The sequence below is a fragment of the Lathamus discolor genome, chromosome 3, assembly GCF_037157495.1.
Source record: "Lathamus discolor isolate bLatDis1 chromosome 3, bLatDis1.hap1, whole genome shotgun sequence".
Classification (NCBI taxonomy): Eukaryota; Metazoa; Chordata; class Aves; order Psittaciformes; family Psittacidae; genus Lathamus; species Lathamus discolor.
Genome location: NC_088886.1, coordinates 143,136,190 through 143,155,590, shown reverse-complemented (window position 1 = coordinate 143,155,590; position 19,401 = coordinate 143,136,190). Strand labels below are relative to the sequence as shown.

The 19,401-nt window shown below is 40.6% G+C and overlaps 1 protein-coding gene across 7 annotated transcripts in view; it reads left to right on the top strand.

Moving 5' to 3' along the window:
- ABLIM1 (actin binding LIM protein 1) overlaps positions 1-18,795 on the top strand; it is a 199,146-nt gene extending 180,351 nt beyond the window's left edge. For 5 of the 7 annotated variants that reach the window (XM_065672317.1, XM_065672318.1, XM_065672320.1 and 2 more), the window contains 6 exons: positions 469-615; positions 2,753-2,844; positions 2,983-3,079; positions 4,953-5,014; positions 5,322-5,382; positions 6,334-7,382. In XM_065672317.1, the coding sequence (XP_065528389.1) occupies positions 469-615; positions 2,753-2,844; positions 2,983-3,079; positions 4,953-5,014; positions 5,322-5,382; positions 6,334-6,371 (497 nt within the window). In that variant the 3' untranslated portion in view covers positions 6,372-7,382. The other 2 variants (XM_065672322.1, XM_065672319.1) reach the window with 2 other exon arrangements.
- Positions 18,796-19,401: the final 606 nt, after the last annotated feature.

Below are 19,401 nucleotides of genomic sequence, written 5' to 3'. Positions count from 1 at the left end.
CTTTGTTTGTTTTCCATTTTTTTCCCAGCAACATAGGAAATAATCAGCATCAATAGAGTTAAAATTAGTGCTGTTTCTCTGAACTGTTTCTTTCCTTGCCCTAAAGAGAAGACAGATCAGTACATAAATCTGGTTTCATCTTCATTAATAATCAGCTGTCCTTGGGAGTTATTGGCAAATACTGTTAGATTGAGTTTTCTCATTCTTGCCTGATCATTCTAACTCTAGTAAAATCTAGCTGATTTGAGGTTATTTTGGGGGTGGGAATAAGGGAGGAGAGGAAAGTTTGATTCTCATCTTTTGGCGAGAGAAAGACATTACTTTGCTTCAAATTGCAATTAGTAAAGCAAACCACGAAAATTATTTTGCTTTTGAAAATTAACTTCTTGTAAAGCATAAAATTTAGACAAAATAAGGACATACTATTGACATACTATTACATAGCTAAGTTCCCTGATTGCCATCTAGATGCAGCTGCTTTGGCAGCACAGAGCAAGTCCTCCGAGGATATCATCAAGTCCTCCAAGTTCCCAGCAGCTCATGCACCAGCACCCAACGAGATACCAAAGATTGAGACTGACCACTGGCCAGGTCCTCCCTCCCTTGCAGCTATAGGTATGCAAAACCAAATGGTACAAGCGATGCGGCTTACAAGGTACTGGTAACCAAAGTAGATTAATACTGGAGCTGTAAAAATGGAGAGTGAAGCTTGTGTCCGTTCCAGGTGTTCACCATGAAGTGCAGTCCTTCTGGTGAGACCTCCGAGCGCCTGTGAATTAGAACTATTGAATATAAATAAGTAGAAGAGGTTTTGCTAAAGGACTTTGGGATTGATCACAGAGATATTAACCCATAGGCAAATTGTGTGAACTCCCGTACAGGAGCTTAAAAGTGTAGTGTGTCACACAAGCCTGACTTCTTTCAGTTAACGTCTGTTTAATCTTTTAGTCCTAAGCTAATAGCAAATATTCCACAGGAAATACGGTTCCTTCCAACCACATAATTAATTTCACGACAAAAAGCAATAACTGAAGGAAAAAATTAATGGACTAAAAGAGTCAAGATTTTCAGTTACTGTTTCTGCAGACTTTTCATTTCTATTCTGTGTTGTAGCACTTGAGGTCTCTTATTTTCTTTTACTTCAATCATGTGCATCATAATTTTGTTTTGTATTTTTTCCTCTGTTAATTTTTGTTGACCCCTGTAGCATGAAATCCCCTATCTAGCCTGATTCATTTATGAAGTCATGCCTGAAACACTGAAGGTGTTGCCTGTTTTGGGTTTCTGTGAGGGAGTGTATGGTTTTCCTCACAATGGGATTTTCATAGAAGGGTAGGAGAGCTCAATGACCAATTGAAGGGGCTGCGTCTGCAGTGGCAATGCTTTGAAAATGTCCTTTATATAGGGCTGCAACCTTACAAACATTACAGTCACAGTGAATACATCTACATACTTGGAACTCTCCTGACAGTGTTTGTGATAACTACAGCATTATTATGATGTGTGTCTAAGGTGGAGAATTTGTTGGAAATTTTGGCTGTAAGCTCAGTCTCTAGGCAGTGGATGACAACTCTTAATGGTTTCCAGTAAAACTGCTTTCTATATTATCCATCAGGTGATATTATTACACCTGAGAGACTAAACAGAACAGTTCGGAAACGGTAAAGATAAAAATGTGCTCATGGACATATTCATAGATAAGAAGGCATTGTACAAGATTAAAAACCAAACCCACAAGCCCCATATTTTTCAGCTTGTCTGAGTATTTTCTTACAGAGCTAGAATGAGCTCAGTTGCCAAAAATGAGTTTTATTGCTATTGTACTGAAAAGTCTTGCAAAAGCCTGAGATACCAAAAAAAAAATTACTTTGATACAAGCAATTTCTCTGCAGCTTTCTCTCTCTTCATATCAGCATCAATTTAACACTGCTGTACAAAACATTTAATTGATAGAAACCTTCTGATACTATAGTTGCAAAATTTAGTTTTCATTCAAATAAAGCACTGAGTTTGTCTAGCATGGAGCTGGTGAATAACTATATCAGGCTATAGCCTGTGCAGAAAAAGGTAGAACTGCTGTCCAAATTCTTGCAGTAATATCATATTCTGTGTATTCATGGAAGTGTCTTTATGTCCAAATAGGACTATTTCTCAAGAATATCCAAGAAAATAAAGATTGCTCAATACAAAGTAAGGAACTAAAGTGTAGAGCACCTGTGTCTTAATCAAATTTAGCTTTATTCAATGGATCAAATTAGTTTGCTTCATTTTAGGCTAAAACCTTGTTTATTCTAATTGTGAGTGGCCATTTAGAATATTAATGTAGTTTAATTTTCCATTTGAAATGTTAATTCAGATTTGCTTTTCTGAGTCTAGGTAAAAGTTTAGATGTAAATTAGACAATGTTTTCAGCCACGGATACAGTTACTGGTGCCATTAAACCCCATGTTTCCAGGACTAGCTATCTGAGCTCCATTTATCAGTTTATTGATCCATGGCTTTTGTATCCACGACTATAGCTTGGTTTGGAACTCACATGCAGTTTAAGTAGTTGTTAATTTTACAAGAAGCCTGATAGCCATAGGGCAGGCTCTCTGAGTGAGTTTTATTAAAAGCGAGTATTCAAGAAGTCTTTTGCGTCTGCAAGAAAATACGACTTTGTTTATTCAGTAATAAACTAGCATTGAAATCTGCAAGCTGCGGTTGAACTGAGGCACAAAGCTCTCTCTGTACTGTGGTTTTGTGGAAGCAGGAGCTGACATGAGACGCAGATCAAGTGGAAGAGAGGAAGATGATGAGGAACTACAGAGACGCCGTCAGCTGCAGGAGGAGCAGCTCATGAAGGTGGTTATAAGCTTGTCTTCATGCTGTTTCTGAACACCATCCCAAAAGTGCCCTTTGTTTTCTGTAAGCAGTTGCTACTAATGCTTGATCAGCTTTATTTTATTGATTTTACTGTTTTTTTTTAATTGCCGTTTGTAGCTCAACTCTGGTCTGGGACAATTGATACTGAAAGAAGAGATGGAAAAGGAGAGTCGCGATAGGTCAGCCCTTTCTGCCAGTCGTTACGATTCTCCAGGTAATTCATGTAGGCAATAAAGCTGATAATGAACAGTGGATAGTGAACACCACATATATACACATCAAGCAGCCTTTCAGAATAGAAACCACTGGGAAGACTGCTTGATATGTATATATGCTGTATTCTCCACTGAAAGAGTGGCATAATTCATTAGCTGGTATTGGTGGGGCAAGGATTCTTATGGCTCTTTCTTCCTTAGAAGAAATATGAGGTTGAGGATTTTCACTCAATTTTGAGGAGAGAGATTTTCTAATCTAGATAAGGAATGAGGCAAAACATTTGGTGACTGTCATATCACACACATGCCAATAGACTGGGTTATTAAATTACAATAACATATTTTGTTAAAATCAGCAACATTTACCAGTGGGGCTGCATATTCTGAACACAACCAATGTTTTGGCCTTGGCTAACATTTTGATTGCATTCTGAAAGAATACAGCAAAAGCACAAAAGGCAACTTTGATTAATTGGTGGCTTAGATTCTTGGCCTCATTACACATTTTGATATACATCTGTGGCCTTCTCAGATCTCCAGAAAAGGGTTTGGGGGTTTTACTTCACTCTCTTCATCCACTGGTCATTGTAGCACAGCAGCTGTGCTTCACGCCAAGAAGGGACAAGATGAGTCTCTTTGGAGTCATCCACTGGAGTAGGTATCAAGCAAACCAAGATTCCTAGTGTTCCCTATTGTATAAGTGTGTTGCCTATATTTATGATCTTGAAGAGAATGCCTGTGGCTCTCCCTCACTATCTGTAATAGTGTATCTGTTGAGTCTGCCTGCTCAACTCAGAGCTTATGATTTTTATACTAACTTACACAGAGATTGGAGGACTCCTTTATTGGAGAGGAGTCAATCCCTCTTTGCAGTGGTGATCAGTGCAGTCATCGGTTGCCTTTGGTGGAATCAGTGGTACCTTTCCCAAGGGTGCTTATTGCTGGCAGCAGCAGTTCCTCAAGCTGTACGTCCCCTGCCCTTCTGTGGTAAAAGTAACATTTAAAAAACAAAACACTGAGTTTTTATATGGAGGATCTCATTTGAAGGTGCTGTATGAACTGTAGAGGTGCTATAATGAATATGCCAATGATCTATTTCATCCATCTTCTTAATCTGTATTTGAAAACACACCCTTGACATTTCCACATTGTCTTTATCTTGCTCATGCAATTTTTGAGTGCAGTACAAATACTGAATGCCCCCAGATACCTTACTTCACTTTCATTGCAGGTGAAAGAAGGAGGCACAGAGCTCTGTTGAATCATGTCTTGTTTTCAGAAGTGTCACATCGTGTACAGGATAACTGTAATCTCTGATCAGAATGCCAGATTCTCAAACTGGTTTGAATTCACTCAGCGCTGCCCATTCTCATCAGTCTCCTGTTAATTCAGTACCAAAACATCTGTCAATTACAGTGTTTCAGCATCTAAACTAATAGCCTTCTCTCCTTTGCGGCGAAAAATGGCAAGCTAAAGCATGTGAATACAAAGAGGAGTGTGCTAGTCATCTGTATCTTGTAGCCTTCTTGCAGCATTAGAAGCTGGGATCATAAGTGCAATAATAGTTACAGTAGGAAGGATAGAAAGGAAATTCATTAAAGGTTCAGAGGGTATAATGATATATAAACCATGTGGCAGGTCATGTGCAATGGCATAATAAAGCTGTGTGTAACTTCGAGAATGTATGGAAGGTTGTGTTGAGTTTGGGGCTGAAATGTGAGTTTCTTGAAGTCAGTGTGTCTCAGTTGGTTATGTGTATGCTTAGCTCTTTTAGCTGTGGGTTTTTATGCTAGTTGATCCCTTAAATGCTCTTGTTTGTGAGTTTCCATGGGATTTTTCCAGTAAAAGATTATTCCCTTTCTCATTCAACAGCACATGCTTCAGCCTCCAAAACCTCTTCCCTCCCTGGCTATGGAAAAAATGGACTTCACAGGGTAAGGAGATGGTGACTTTGAGAAACAAAAGGTGGCTTTAATTATGCATGGTATTTATTTCCTTATTAACTGTATTGGATTTTCAGTTTGATCAAGTTTCTTATAAGACCATCCAAAGTCAGACAAAACCTCATTTGCCTTCCCACAATCTACATTGTTAAGAAGGCAAGAAAGCAATGCAAGAAATATTGTGAAAGTTGAAGGGGAAATAAAAGGCTTAAAGCAATTTATTTCTCCCCATAAACCAACCTGCTTGTGAAGTCATGAACTGTGAATTTATGTTCGTGTCCCTGTTTTCCTGTTGCAGCCAGTGTCTACCGATTTTGGTCAGTACAACAGTTACGGAGATGTGAGTGGTGGTGTTAGAGGTAAGGCAGAGGAGCTGCTTTGTTACTGAACATGTGATGATGTTTGGTCATTTCTGCTTTTGTTTTAAGTGGATGTGGTTATTTTGTATTTGCTCAGTACATTTGCACTTCCTGTGGTAAACTCAACAATTAATTCCAACTCTGCAAATACCTATTAAAAAATAGGGTTTATTTTGCTAAATCTGCTATGTGGAGCTGATCCTTGTATATGCCAAAGGATCACTTTAGCATTGCTGCAAATGGGAAGCAGGTAACGTGTCAATTATCAGGAATATGTACTGGGTTCTCTTTTCTTTCTCTGAAAATTACCATCCACTGCACAGCCTGAAGGAATGAGCCAGAGTGAAGAAAGGATAATGCCTTGCAATCCTTGTTGCTGAAAATGGTTTTTATTATGACTTTGAGCTAGATGTGGTATCAGTCAATGCCTAATAAAAATGAACAATATTTATAAAAGTTATGAAATCTTAAGACTTAATGTTTTGAAATGGGTTGAGCTGAGAGAGTGGGAGAGGCTAGTTATTGCCAAAGGAATATTGATTCCAACTATCTCAGACACCTTAGAATCAGGCATCTTCTGTCAGTGGTCATGTCTCTGTAGAGGAATCTAGACAGCTACCTGATGGCAGAGGTTAGGTGAGGTGAACATTGCTCTGCACATTTGAATTTTAGTTGGCTTATTTACTTGACTGTGGTTTTGTGTCTCTTAATATTTCCAAAGTGACTTGATTTTCCCAAATGAAAAGTCTGCTCAAATGAAAAGGGCTGCAATGTTTGGAGTGTTTGACTCTTTACGAACTAAGCCCAAAAGCGGGAAGGTTGCTGGCCTCAGAGCATCAGGTGGAACTTTGAGCAGATCAGGTAGACCAGAAGACATAAGGATTATTTGGTAGATTGTGCCTGATTCCTGTTCTTCCACACTCTAAAGCTGATTTCTCTTCTGCTTTTCAGATTTCCAGGTACAGTATGGGTTTTCATCAATCAACTGACACCAGAACTAAAAGCATCTACCTGTTGAAGTCTGAATTTCTGCTACAGGGAAGGGTTTCTTAAAACAATAGCTTTGATTTTCCTGCATGTTTAAGCATAGTCACCAATGTAGATTCTTATCAACAAAAACCAGACACAGCCTCAGATTCCTCCTTGTTACCTCCCCAGAGCTGGGTTGAGACAGCTCCCACCACTTCTGTGACTTGCTCTGTAAAATCCACTGTCTGTTGATCTATGAGTTATCTGTAACAGTCCTCTCTGGACAGCTGAGGGTGGATTTATTTCAAGCCTCTCTAGTTACCTACCCAGAGATGTACAGAAAGTCTCTTATGGAGGCAGTTTTTTCCCATACCAGGAGTCTTGAACTCATTTTTACTCTGGAATTTGCTCTCCAGGCAAGATTGCTGATCAGTAGGTTTCTACAGTGCTGCCATCACAGTTGAGCCAGTAAGATATGTGCTTGCAAATACAAACCCTTTTACTCCAAATACTGTCTGCAGGGTTATTTTTTCCAGAATGGTTTGAGTCTATCTGTCTCCTCAGCACAATCACCATACGAAATGGCAATTTAAGAGAGGGTTTAATTACTTTTTATTTATCAAAATCATGATGATTGGAAAGAGAATTAGATTATAGGAGGAGAGAGGAGTTGTCCATGTATTGTACTCCAAACGTTATTTTGCTAGGAACAGTACCTGTGTCAGAAAAGCACCTTTTTACCCTATCCCTGTTTGTGTTCATAGTAAACTTTCCCCTTGTAGAGACAATGCTGGTAGACACAATGGGGAACTGTTACCAGCCTTAGCAATGACAGAAGGCTCTGGTGGCAGAGAGGATCAAAGTATCCCTCTGCATGCCTCAGGGAAGTAGCCATGGCAATGATCTATATGATAAGACTAAATATGAAGAATTGAAGGAAGTCTCAGGGCAAATTCACCTTTGTTTTCACCACTACTTGAGTGCCTTTACCCTCTGTGTGTAAACCTATGTGTCTGATGTATACCTGTATCTGATGCAGTCCCTTCCGGATGGTCATGTCCCTGGAATGAGAATGGACAGAGGAGTATCTATGCCTAACATGTTGGAGCCAAAGGCAAGTGCAGATGTTATTCACTTTCCTTCAACACAGTGAAGGTTTGACTGTGAAATGCAGATAAAATATGGGAAATGTCTTAGTTCCCTTGTTTTTCTTTACCTTACCTCAGTCCCTGCTCCTTATGTGCCAGACCTCTCCCTTTGTTCTGGACTTTGCCTGTTACAGGTGTTAGCACTCAGGCAGGCTGAGGGCAGCCCAGAAGTGTGCTTCTGGGGTTAAGGAGGCTTTTCCAGAGACTAAATGAAGATGCTGAAGATACTGAGTAGTTAGTTCTCTGTCAAGCTGCAACTAGCCAAAACAGCAGGCCAAAATCAATGGGAAAATCTCAGGTCTTTCAGGCTGGAAAAACAATGCAGAATATTGTGGATCACAACACACTGTTGAGGCTGTCTTAATTTCAAAATTAATGCAATTCTGGGATCTTTGTTTCAAATTGGAAGTTAGATAGAATCCTAGAACAGTTTGGGTTGGAAGGGACCTTAAAGCTCCTACAGTTCCAACCCCTGCCATAGGCAGGGACAACTTCCACTAGAGCAGCTCGCTCCAAGCTCCATGCAGCCTGGCCTTGAACACTGCCAGGGATGGGACAGCCACAGCTTCTCTGGGCACTCTGTGCCAGTGCCTCAGCACCCTCACAGGGAAGAGCTTCTGCCTAAGAGCTCATCTCAATCTCCCGTATTTCAGTTTAAAGCCGTTCCCCTGTGTCCTATCTCTACATGCCCTGTGAGAAGTCACTCTCCAGATTTGTTGCCAGCCCCTTTAAGTACTGGAATATATATATGGATCTATATATAGACATATATATAAAGATACATGTCTCTCTGGATCTGTTCTTTAGCTCTCAGAAATGTTAGCCTGACACCTTTCTATAATGTTGAATTCCCCAGAGAAGAAATTCTTCAGGAGAGTTATTGGAAAAGAGGCAATGTCGGCTGACTATAATTGAAATTATTAATGCAAATGCTTTTGCAGCTATGTCTAGAGATATCTGAGTCAAAAATTAACATAATATACAGAGGGGATTCAACCAGGGCTATGTTTCAAATCTTACAACTTTATTGCTGGTGAACCTTCCAAGAAATCATGATTTTGCCAGTTACAAAGATCAGCATTTCTGCAGTTGAGAAGCTCTTTTGCAAGCCAAATGACTATTTGTGCTTCTGAGTCACCTCCAGACAAACTGTACAAGGCAATAACCCCAGCTTTATAAGCTGAGACCCCAGTGTGATTTATATTAACAAGTGTTTTTATATATTATATATGTAAGACCTTGGTGACATCCCCAACTCCTGAGTTACTGCATTTTACTCCAAATAATTTCTTTTTCAGTGCAATAGAAATTCTTACAGCCACCACTGCTGTTGATGCACCCAGTGATTTGGAATGGTATTTTGGGTGACAAATTCTGTCAGTATTATTAGTAATAAAATTGATGGGAATGGTCATGAGATAATAGGTCACTCCCTGTTGATGGTTATAAAGGTGATGCCAGACCCTCAGTGCGAATTTGCTGTATGTTTATTCATGTCAATGGTCCAATACTAAATTTAATTTAAACCTGATAAAGTAAAAAGTCAGGATGAAACATGTGAAAATTGAAAAAAAGTAAACTTAAGAATGACCAAATCTTTCCAAATGGTCTCCAGAAAGGACAGAATTTGTGCATCCTGCCACCCCAGGTTGAGATATGCCTTTTTGTGAATATCTGAATATAAAATGTACCTATGACCATAGATCTTGACTTAAACTCTGCCTGTTTTAATATGAAAAGTTACATTTTAGTTTCCTATAATGCTGTATATGGTAATGGTAGCCGTTTCCAGTATCAAACACACACAATGTAATTCCAAGTAATAGACTTAATTGTACAATTGTGATGATGTCAGAATCTCCTAAGAACCATATCTTACAATTGGTATGTAAGCACACGTCATTTAAATTATTACTACTTACAATAAACTCAGTGGTGTGTTCACTGATGCCTGAATCTTATTTATTATATTCCTGAAAAGTTCATTGGGATAATTGTTGACAATAAAATGAACTTAATGGCCTCATGCTGCACCAACGTCGGTTAGGTGGAATTTCTTCTGATATTAAAATAATGTCATTAAGAACACCTGGTTATTAGATATACTTATCTCTCCAGGAGGGTTTTGGTGGTCTCACTCTTATTCCCAGTGGGCAAGTGAAACAAGACCCATCAATAACAGTAAAGGCCGAGCCAGTCACCACTGAAGTCTGCAGAAGAACTTCAGTAGGGGTTGGATGAGGAGTCTGAGAATGCTGTTTTCCTACTTGGCAGAGGCATGCAATGAGAAGGGCTATAGAGAGACTCTGTCAAATGGAACATGAGCTCTTCTGTGTCATTCCAGGCATTTATGGAAGCATCTGCCCAAGGCAAAAAATCCTAAGACAGACTTTTATTTGCCAGGGATGATTCCAGAATCTGATTCTAAGGCACATGCTTTTCAGAAAGCCTTTCTAAGCATCACTGCATCTATTGGATTAGACTGATTGGAGACCAACGGACAGTAAACACTCAAACAAAGAACCTGTACACATAAAACAAAAGTAAAATCATTTATGCATTCAGGAATTCATTATTGGCCAGTAACTGATATGTGTAAGGTCTGGACATTCTTTGCAATGTAAAGGGAAATCAAGGGATATGTTAATGGGAGATGTGCTGGACATTTACTCTTCTGAAGCAGATGAAAGTGCATAAGACGAATATATCTACAAAAGTATCTCCTCTAATCCATGCAAGTATGCACAGCCAGCAACCGCAGCAAGCAGTTGTTTGAATTCTTTAACTACCTAAAAAGGCAAAGAAAATCATGTGATGAATTCGACTGAATGCAGTAGCCCCCATGAATTAATATCTTGCGTATTCAGAGTTGCTTCCTTTTTCATGTACTTTCATCTCTTTCATCTTTTAAAAGTCCACTAAGTGTCTGTTTCCTTAGAGCTGTCCCCACTTTGGCAGCCAGTTAGACCAATGAGTGACAAATACATTTGCCTTAATAAACTTATACATTGATGGATGCGAAAGTATATTGACTAGAGAGGTCTCTGACCAGCGCCAGCCAATGTATTAGATGCACCATAAGAATCGGTGGGGTGGGGAAGTACCGAGTACAGTGTGAGGCAGTTTGGTACTAAACAAGTTCTTGCTATGTCACATTTTGTTCTTTCTGCTTTAGAATATAAATACATCTCTTTTTCCCCCTTTTATACATTGTTAACAGATTTTTCCATATGAAATACTCATGGTGACCAACAGAGGGCGAAATAAAATACTAAAAGATGTAGACAGAACCAGGCTCGAGGTAAGAGAAGCAAGTTCCTAAATGCTCTTTCCTGCTGAAGTTGTTTGTTGTTGCACACTTGAAAGCTCAAACATTGAAGAGTGGGTTCTTGTTAGATTGGGAATATTTCTCAGCACTAAGCAGGGAAAGAGGAGGCAGACTGAGGAAGCAGCTGCATCTCCATGAACAGTGCTGTGCGAGGAGTCCCACATCTTTGTCTCCCTGCTCATGGACTGGGCTGCTCACAACCCCACTGTGTTTTCAGGTAGTTAATTATATACTTGTAAATTGGTAAAAAAGCCCAAATTTGATGTTTTGTAGTCACTGGATCCATACTGGAACCGAACAATACGTTGTTTGATCTTGGATCATCTCTGTTAAGGGTCAGCCCTAGCTGTCCTTGATGATCAAAGTCTAACTTTCTTTAACTCACCCCTGAGTCCTGTGAGTTAGTTAGACTGGCTGATATCCAAAAAATATGAGGATTTCAATCTTTGCCAACAAATAAATACTGTTTACAACTTTGTGGGTTAGAAACATTTAAGCAGCCCAGTGTAAGGCTGGGGATGTTAAAGTCGTTTGCAGTTAGCTAATCTTCTGTGAAGATGAATGGAAGGGGCCACAAAAAAATTGGGTAAGTAACCATGTATGCACGTTTACACTAGTAGATATGTGATCTGTAGTCACATTTCTATGCTGTAATACATTACTGCCGAATGGAGGCATTTCCCCCTTCCAGTGCACTCTAAAGTTGCTTGAACAAGAAGTAACTTGTGCACTCGACAACACCAACAGATGTTTCGTTGTCCATAGAGAAATGTGCTGTACAGTTAGCCTGGCCTGACATCTTCCTTCTCATAACTTTGAATGCAGCGTGTCAACCTGCAGCCCTTCTGCAGAGCTCTCCTGAAACCCAGTGTCTGTTTGAGCCTCCACATGTAAGCAAGAGGTGACAGCTAAAGCCTGGCACAGGGGTGTGCAGGAGCTGGTTTTGTTCTCTGGTCTGTCACTGCTGGTTGGGTGACTTCAGACAACTTTTTGTCTCTTGCTTATTCAGCAGCTGAGATAGTTCTTTTGATTTCCTTTGTAAACTTCTCAGACTTAACCAATTGCAAAATTATATTGATTGATCGAGCACTTGAATTCATGAGGACTTGAAAGCCAAAGCATTATTATTTCCTGCAATGGCTCTGATTCAGTGACACGAAATCTCTAAGGCATTCCTATCTCCTCTTGTGTCTCTTTGGCTTTAACTGACCGTTGCCTTTTCTCCTCTTTTTTTTTTTTTTTTTTGGTCTCTTTTTTTTTCTATTTTGAAGCGTCACTTAGCTCCTGAAGTTTTCCAAGAAATATTTGGCATGACGATACAGGAGTTTGACAAGTTACCTCTCTGGAGACGCAACGACATGAAGAAAAAAGCAAAACTCTTTTAATCTCCCCTTAAACAAACCAACAAAACAATGATGCAAAGGATATTGTGTCATGCAGTCCAAACTATTTGGAAGGAACTACTTATCCACCAAAAAGGGAAAATCACATAGCAGCACCTCTGTACACAGCAATTGAACAAGATGAACGTTTGCCCTCCTGGAACACAGGGCTCAGAAACAGCAATGATAGTTTGAGGTGTTGACCTGTTACATGGTATTATCCAAGATAGGAAGCTGTTTTGTTCTTCTCCCTCAATGATATTCCCTTTACTTTTCTCCACAATACGATGGACTTTGTTGCTAGAGCCAGGAAGTGCCCTTAGGATGCCTCGTAGACTGAAGTAGTTGTAACCACTCCAAGAACTGGAAAAGAATATATATATATATATAAAAATATATATATGTATGCCTGTTTGCGTGTGTGTGCACACATGTATTTATATCTATCCATCTATCTGTGTGTGCGTGTATGTATGTGTACATATGTGTGTATATATATGGAGAGGAAGATAGATGCTCTGAAGTGAAGGAGAAGCCCTTTGTAACTTATCCACATGGTCACATTTAAGTCTTTCACACAACTGTTTCTTAATTGACATCTTCTTTGTGTGATACCATCTGCAAAGGTGGGCGCTCTGCTCACTTACAGTACATACCTGTTGAACTCCTGGAAAATGGACTCCTTGTACTTGTATATATTTGCTAGGATGTAGGAAGTGAATTGCTGTGTCTGTTAGTCTTCCCTCTTCCACACTTTCTGCTTGAATTAATAGGGCTGGAGTTTAACCAGTCCTTTGAATAAGTTAAGATCACTTAAGTAATGGGAATGATGGAGAAGAGTCAGTTTTCTTGTCATGTAGTCCAGGAGATGGGTGGTTGGGGGTGGGAGTGACAGAGTGAGAAAATGCTTTTTTAAGTGTGCCCTGGTTCACACCCAGAGATTTCAGGACAGACTCCCTGCTGGAATTTACTAGTACAGCTCAGACTGCAGTGGAGTTGTAGGATTGTCCATCAGCAGGGAAGATGGTTCTCTGCAAGCTAACATGCAAATTCATCCCTCTTAGGGAAGAATGTTTATGAATTAAAAGGTACCATCAAGGTGCCATGCTCTGCCAATAGAGGCTTTTTGATTAAACTGCAGTTGCTGTTGTCAATATGGCACAGTGCATGGGGCCAAGCACTCCTTTTAGTTAATGTAGTTTTTCACTTGTGCTTGGAAAAGAGGGCACAGGCTTTTTTTCCCCCTCTTCCTCTCTTGAAGCGTCAAAACTCCAGCCTTGGTTATTTTTATTTCCCTTTGTGCCTGACTTGGTTTTGAAGACAGAGTAATCATGCAAGACAGTTTCTGAGCTGCACTGAACTCATGGCTTTCAGTCTTCTTCCAATATGCTGCAGCTTGAAATACTGCCTGTGTATATACCTTAACTGCTTCTGGGCGAGTCCTGTACAGAGAAGGACATGAGCACCAAAGTAATAGAATGAACGCATTGTGGCTGCCATGTCAGCTTATCTCTTCCTTGGTGCTTAACTGCCAATGCATACTGCACTAATGAGCCCATCTCCTGATTCGGAGAGGGTCATTTAGGTTCTGTGTCTGTCAAAGAACATCAAGGTTTCATTTTTAACCCTGAACTTCTGGCACTGGAGACATCAGAACCTTTGTATTTTCTATTACATGAGACATTGGTGTTAAAATCTGGAAGTCAGGAAGGGGAAACAGTCCCATGTAGTTGTGAGATTCACTATCACTGTATTGAGTTCTCTGTATCACCAAATGGCATTTCACCATGAAATGTGCAGGACAGCCCAAATCCTGCCTCCTCTTTGCTGGTTTAGGAAGTCCTGTTGCAACAGATCACTGTGGTTCCTTTGATATAATCTGAGGTGAAGATTCAGTATACGAGAGGCAGATACAAGGGGTCAGCACCAGCTCCTTGTCCCTAGAACCAAAGGAGCGGTGGGTCTGTGGTGCAAGATGGAGAATGTGCTACCCTGCAGGTAGCACTCCCCACTGAACAGAAGTCCTCAGTGAACACTGTGACACTTGCAGTTGTGTGTAAGCTCTCTGGCTGTTGCTGAGACTGCAGCAAAGATCAGTTCAACAGGTTATACTTCATTTTTCAGAACAAGCATCTGAAAGGGTTTTAGAGGAACACTGGGAAGCAAGTGGGAATGGTAGGGGCACTGGCAGCTTGAGATGCATTTTTTAGTGACTGCTGAAAACAAATCCATTGAAAGAACAGTCACGGGCTTTGTGAAAGCTGGAGGCTCAGAAATTCAGTGTTCATCACCTACAAGGTGTGGCTTAACTTTGAGATGAATATTTGAGTTTTAATGCATTTAAAGTATTAAAATTCTCCACATTTCATCAGCCCGCATCCTGTGGACAGTACCATGTTGCTGCCTCTCAAACACAGTAGGCATTACAGGTCATTTAGCCCATGTCACCTTGACAATAAACCTTTTTAATCTGAAGACTTGCTCTCTCAAGGATGTGAGCTGCCAGTCTGAGTTTTTCTGTTCCCATCTCCAGATTACTATAGCATATGAATGCACTACCCAATCATTTCAGAAATGACTAAGCCAGGTTGTTTTCTCTGCTCTCCAAAAAGAAAGACAAAAGAAGATTGTAAGCCCACCTCATAGCCTGTGAGGAATGACAGGGTAGTTTTTATCTGTCTCATCAGCAGAGAATTTAAATCTGCAACTGCAGCTTGGGAAGGAATGAAGAGAAGCCAGCTTACATGCTGCAGAATCAATCTCTAACTGGATATTTGGGCTACTGATGGTTCATATCTCACTGGCATAGTCAGTTCATGGCCCTCAGCACTGGTGTTAATACTGTTTTATTTCCAGTTGAGAACACAAAGGGGTTTCTGAGCTTCCATTTCATGCATACAGTTAATTCCCCTTAACTATCCCAACCACTTACATGTAGATACGCCCAAAGAGATCACCAGTCTGTCAGACCTATGCTGCAGGCAGCCTCGGGGTGTGGAGTGTGTTTTCTGCAGTGGGCTGTTAGTGAATGTCACTGCAACGCTTTCTGTTCTTTCATCTGATCTTCACACCTAATAAAAACAGAAACTTAGCCGCAGGCAGAATTTTCTGTGTAAGTAATGAATCATTTTCCTAGTATCAATCAAAGCAGCATTGTCCTGGGAAACTCTTTGTAATTCCCCTCTTCAATATTCCCTTGAGAAATGTCAGGGGTTGGACTTAGATGATCTTTAAAAGTCCCTTCCAACCCAAACCATTCTATGATGCTATGAATATGCCTTAAGTACATGCTTGCGTTCTTCATGCAAAGCATTTGAGATTCTGATAAAATCCTATCAAAATCAGTACTGTCTTGGCAGAACATCATTGCCAAGAGGACTGAAAACTGATTGCTTCTGTCTTGTTTTTTCCTCTTTTCCACTTTAAGAGCGATGTAAGAGCCAAGACCTGTCAAAACATTGCAAAATAACCACACGTGTGCAAAATAGGATTAGGTATACATGCAGGTTCTCAAACACGTGTGGCACGTGTGGCACACACTCTCCTCATTTGGAGCTGAGATACTACATGAGTAGTTAACCCGGAATTTCCAGGTAGTTCCTAGTGTTGTATAGATGGCAGTCATTAAGTTATGAAGGTTGTCACTTAAATATGTGCTTGTATTTGCAGCGTTTGTGGATAGCTGTGATATGTTGAGTGTGCAAAAGGCAGGGTCAGTTTCCCAAATCTTGGAAGTGCCAGGCTGGCCACAAGTGATGCCATTTAAAAGGCCTCCTCAGGCATATGTGAACATTTGCAGCACCCACAGCAGTACTTAGATGGAAGGATAATACCCTGTGCAGTAGTATTTATGTTACTGAGGAATCCAGAGATCTGACTTACTGGGTTTTGTGCCCCCTCCAGATGCTGGTCTGGTGACTTCCATATGAACTGGTAGAGAACTGTTCTGCATTCCAGTGGGAACAGCTGGCCATACCCTCTATACCTGTGCCTTAACTTAGTGTAAGCTCCAGCCTGCTGTGAGTCAGCAGTTAAATATGTTGATCATCATCTCTGAAGACAGAATTAAGGCAGCTTGAAGAGCAGATCTGGAAATTACTGCACTGTCCACTGTTTCTCAATGTGATCTATTGTGGCCTCAGTTCAGGAAGCTGAATGTAGCATCTCAACTCTGCCAGTGTCCTACCCCAAACTTGCTAAACTTTCTGCACAACTGGAAGAGTAAGTTTTATAAAGTTTGCTCGCAAGATTTTTCTTTTTTAACTGTTTGTTGTCATCTCATGCTGGTGTCACTTAGGGCAGGTTTTAGGGGCATCTCAGAAACATACTTGTTTTCAGTTTGGTTAGTAGCCTTTCATTAAATATGGTTTGTGATGTGTTGTGGACATACTTGCAGTGTGCTGTGAAAGGTTAGACTAGGAGAACAGTAAGTTTCTTAATAGCTGTATGTGGGACAAGATAGCTCTGTGGCTCCAGTAGTGCTTCTGTCAAGACAGATGTCATCTCTCCTTACAAAGTCCTATAGTCATAAGTCTATGGGCCTTGCATTTAAGTGATTGCTGCCTTTTCCCTGTTGCAATTTGGAAATTCTTTCTCAGTCATACAGCTTGGATATCCTGCATGAGCCTGTGGTACCTATTTCAGACTGTGGGGAAGTAGAGTTTGGAGCCCATAGCTTATGAGCATCTACACAGGAATTAATGGTATGAAGCTGTTACAACAAGGGACAGAATAATGAACCCCCAGAACATTAAAAATATCAAGACCCTCCAAACTCGTCTTGGAATGACTTATCTTGACTCATCCTGACTTAGGAGACCTTGGCATATTTGGACCATGGCCTCGTAGAGTAGACTAAATGGAAAACAGCCTTTTTCCCACTCCATGATTCACTGCTTTCTTTCAGAATGTATTTGTGGAGGAGGATGTCCTCATCCTGGAAGTTACCTATGGCAGTGAAAAATACCAGTCAATGGTAATGAGGATGCAATCAAACATGTGCAGGAAACAAGAATATCAACTAATCTGTCCTGCAATGCCACTCATCTTTCCATGTCAGAGAGACTTTAGGGCTTGACTCCACAGCCCCTTCCCTACTCAGTTAGCTCCAGGTCATGGTCCAGTTCATGCCCTATCAACACACCTGCTAGAGGCCAGCATAGTCTTCAGGGTAGACACATAGCAAGGGCTGGTCTTGATAATAGGTGATATGTTTTACCCCATTGCTACATAATGAAGAGCTACTGAGCACTGTGATAGTAGTACAATGCACCTTTCTCTTTTCATTTAGAAACACCCTTATCTCTGCGGGTTGCAGGACTGCTCTGGCTGATGAGTTTTGCTTTGTGATTTCTCCCACACACCTTTTTTGTGCTTAATAAAAGAAACAAGAAACATCTATCATAATGCAAAGATACAGGGTTTTTAGGCAGACAACTCTGCTGGCAGAGCTATGTGCCTGCATTTGGCAGGGAGAGAAAAAGTATTATTAACTTTAATGTAAGCATCAGTGCAGGAAGTGGGAATGTAATTGGCCATTAATGTTCTTTGCCTGTATGCAAAATAAATTATTTGTTGCCCAAAGGGCTTCTAACAGGGAAATAGATTTCTGCTAATGATTTGCTAAAAAATGCCTGTCCATGTGAAGAGATAGTACTTCCTTGTGCATTGTGGTCTTTCTTTTGAGGTAAAAAGAGATGACTGAAGGCAAACAAGTAACCTGTTTTGCCAGGATCACCACAGTTAATGTGAGTGTTGCTCCCTAGACTTGCAAAGCTGAGGCCCACAGGACCTTACTCCTTCAGGCATTAGGAAATGAAGCATTTCAAGTAGCAGAAGCAGCTATGGGAATCCCAGCGGTGCCTTACCAGGCTGAGTCTCTAGCTCCCTTAGGTGCTTTGACAGGTCCCACTGGACACTTGCCTGGGCTTTTGTCACTGAACACCTTCAGAATGCACTTCCCCTCTCCCCCCAGATGCAAACCCACTGAAATCAGTGGAGCCCCTCACTGACATCCACACAGGCTGGAGCAGGCTCTTACTCAGCTAGCTAGAGCAAGGAAGGTCTCTGACTGCTGTATATGTGCACAGCAGTGAGCTCTGTGTGTTATTACTGGATCAGTCCTGTCCAAGCAGTGCAGCCTGGTCGTTGCTGACAGCTCTTCCTGTAAGGGGGCCATACAGCTGGGGGCTTTTTTTAATCTTTGGAAACTGAAACTAATTTTTCAAATATATCTTCTTTTTTTTTTCCCTTAAATCAGTAGATTTTGGCAATAGGGTTTTTATTATTTTTCTTTTCTCCTCCCTTCACATGTTACAAACCAGCGTTTTGGGGAGGTGTCCCTGTGTTTTCCATTCATCTGTGAGACAGCTCTCTTTCTGAGTCTCTGTAAAAGTGAATCAATGTCTTGTCTGTACAGTAAGTCTGCTTGTATGCATAATGAAAAGTTGAGCTGGGTTGCTGTTCTGTACAATTAGTGTTTCCACTGTCATTACCGCAAGCAGCACATATTGCACTCCTGTGCCACTGTAATCTGCATCACTGTTGTACTCAAGTCAATGAATAAAGTTTGGAGCTTTATTCTTAATTGCTGGGTTCACGTTGCCTTGTTTATTTGTTGGGTTTTTTTCATCTTGCAGAGTTACATCGAAGTCAAACAGGATGTGCTCTCAAGAAAGAGAGAGGTGAGATAAGAATGACCAGAGCAAGAGAGATGAGCAGTTACACAGCCTCAATGAAATTATAGCAAACAGTTTGAAAATGGATGCAAGGATTCCTGTAACTAAGTCACTAGAAGCAGATATCCATACAAACCACATAGGACTGTTAATTTCATGTGGTCAATTTGCGGTTTAAAAGGACCTTAGATGTCGGCAAGGTTAACTTAAGTCATGCTATTACATCAAGCTAAATGGTTTCCTTTCTTTATCCTTGCTAAAGTTTTAGTCCCTGACTTGAAAAGATATTGACATATCTTAATAGTTGAAATTAGGCATTTGCTTTGTTACCTGGAGTTTAAACCTACCCAGCCTCAGTCTGGGTGTAGAAAGCAAGGGATGATGCCATTCAAGGAAATAAGGCTATAAACCACCTATGAATGTGCTGAACACCCAGGTCTCCAGCAGACCATAGCAGCAGCAGAACTAAGCACACCACACCTTAGGGGAATCTAGCAACTCCTGTGAGTACCTCA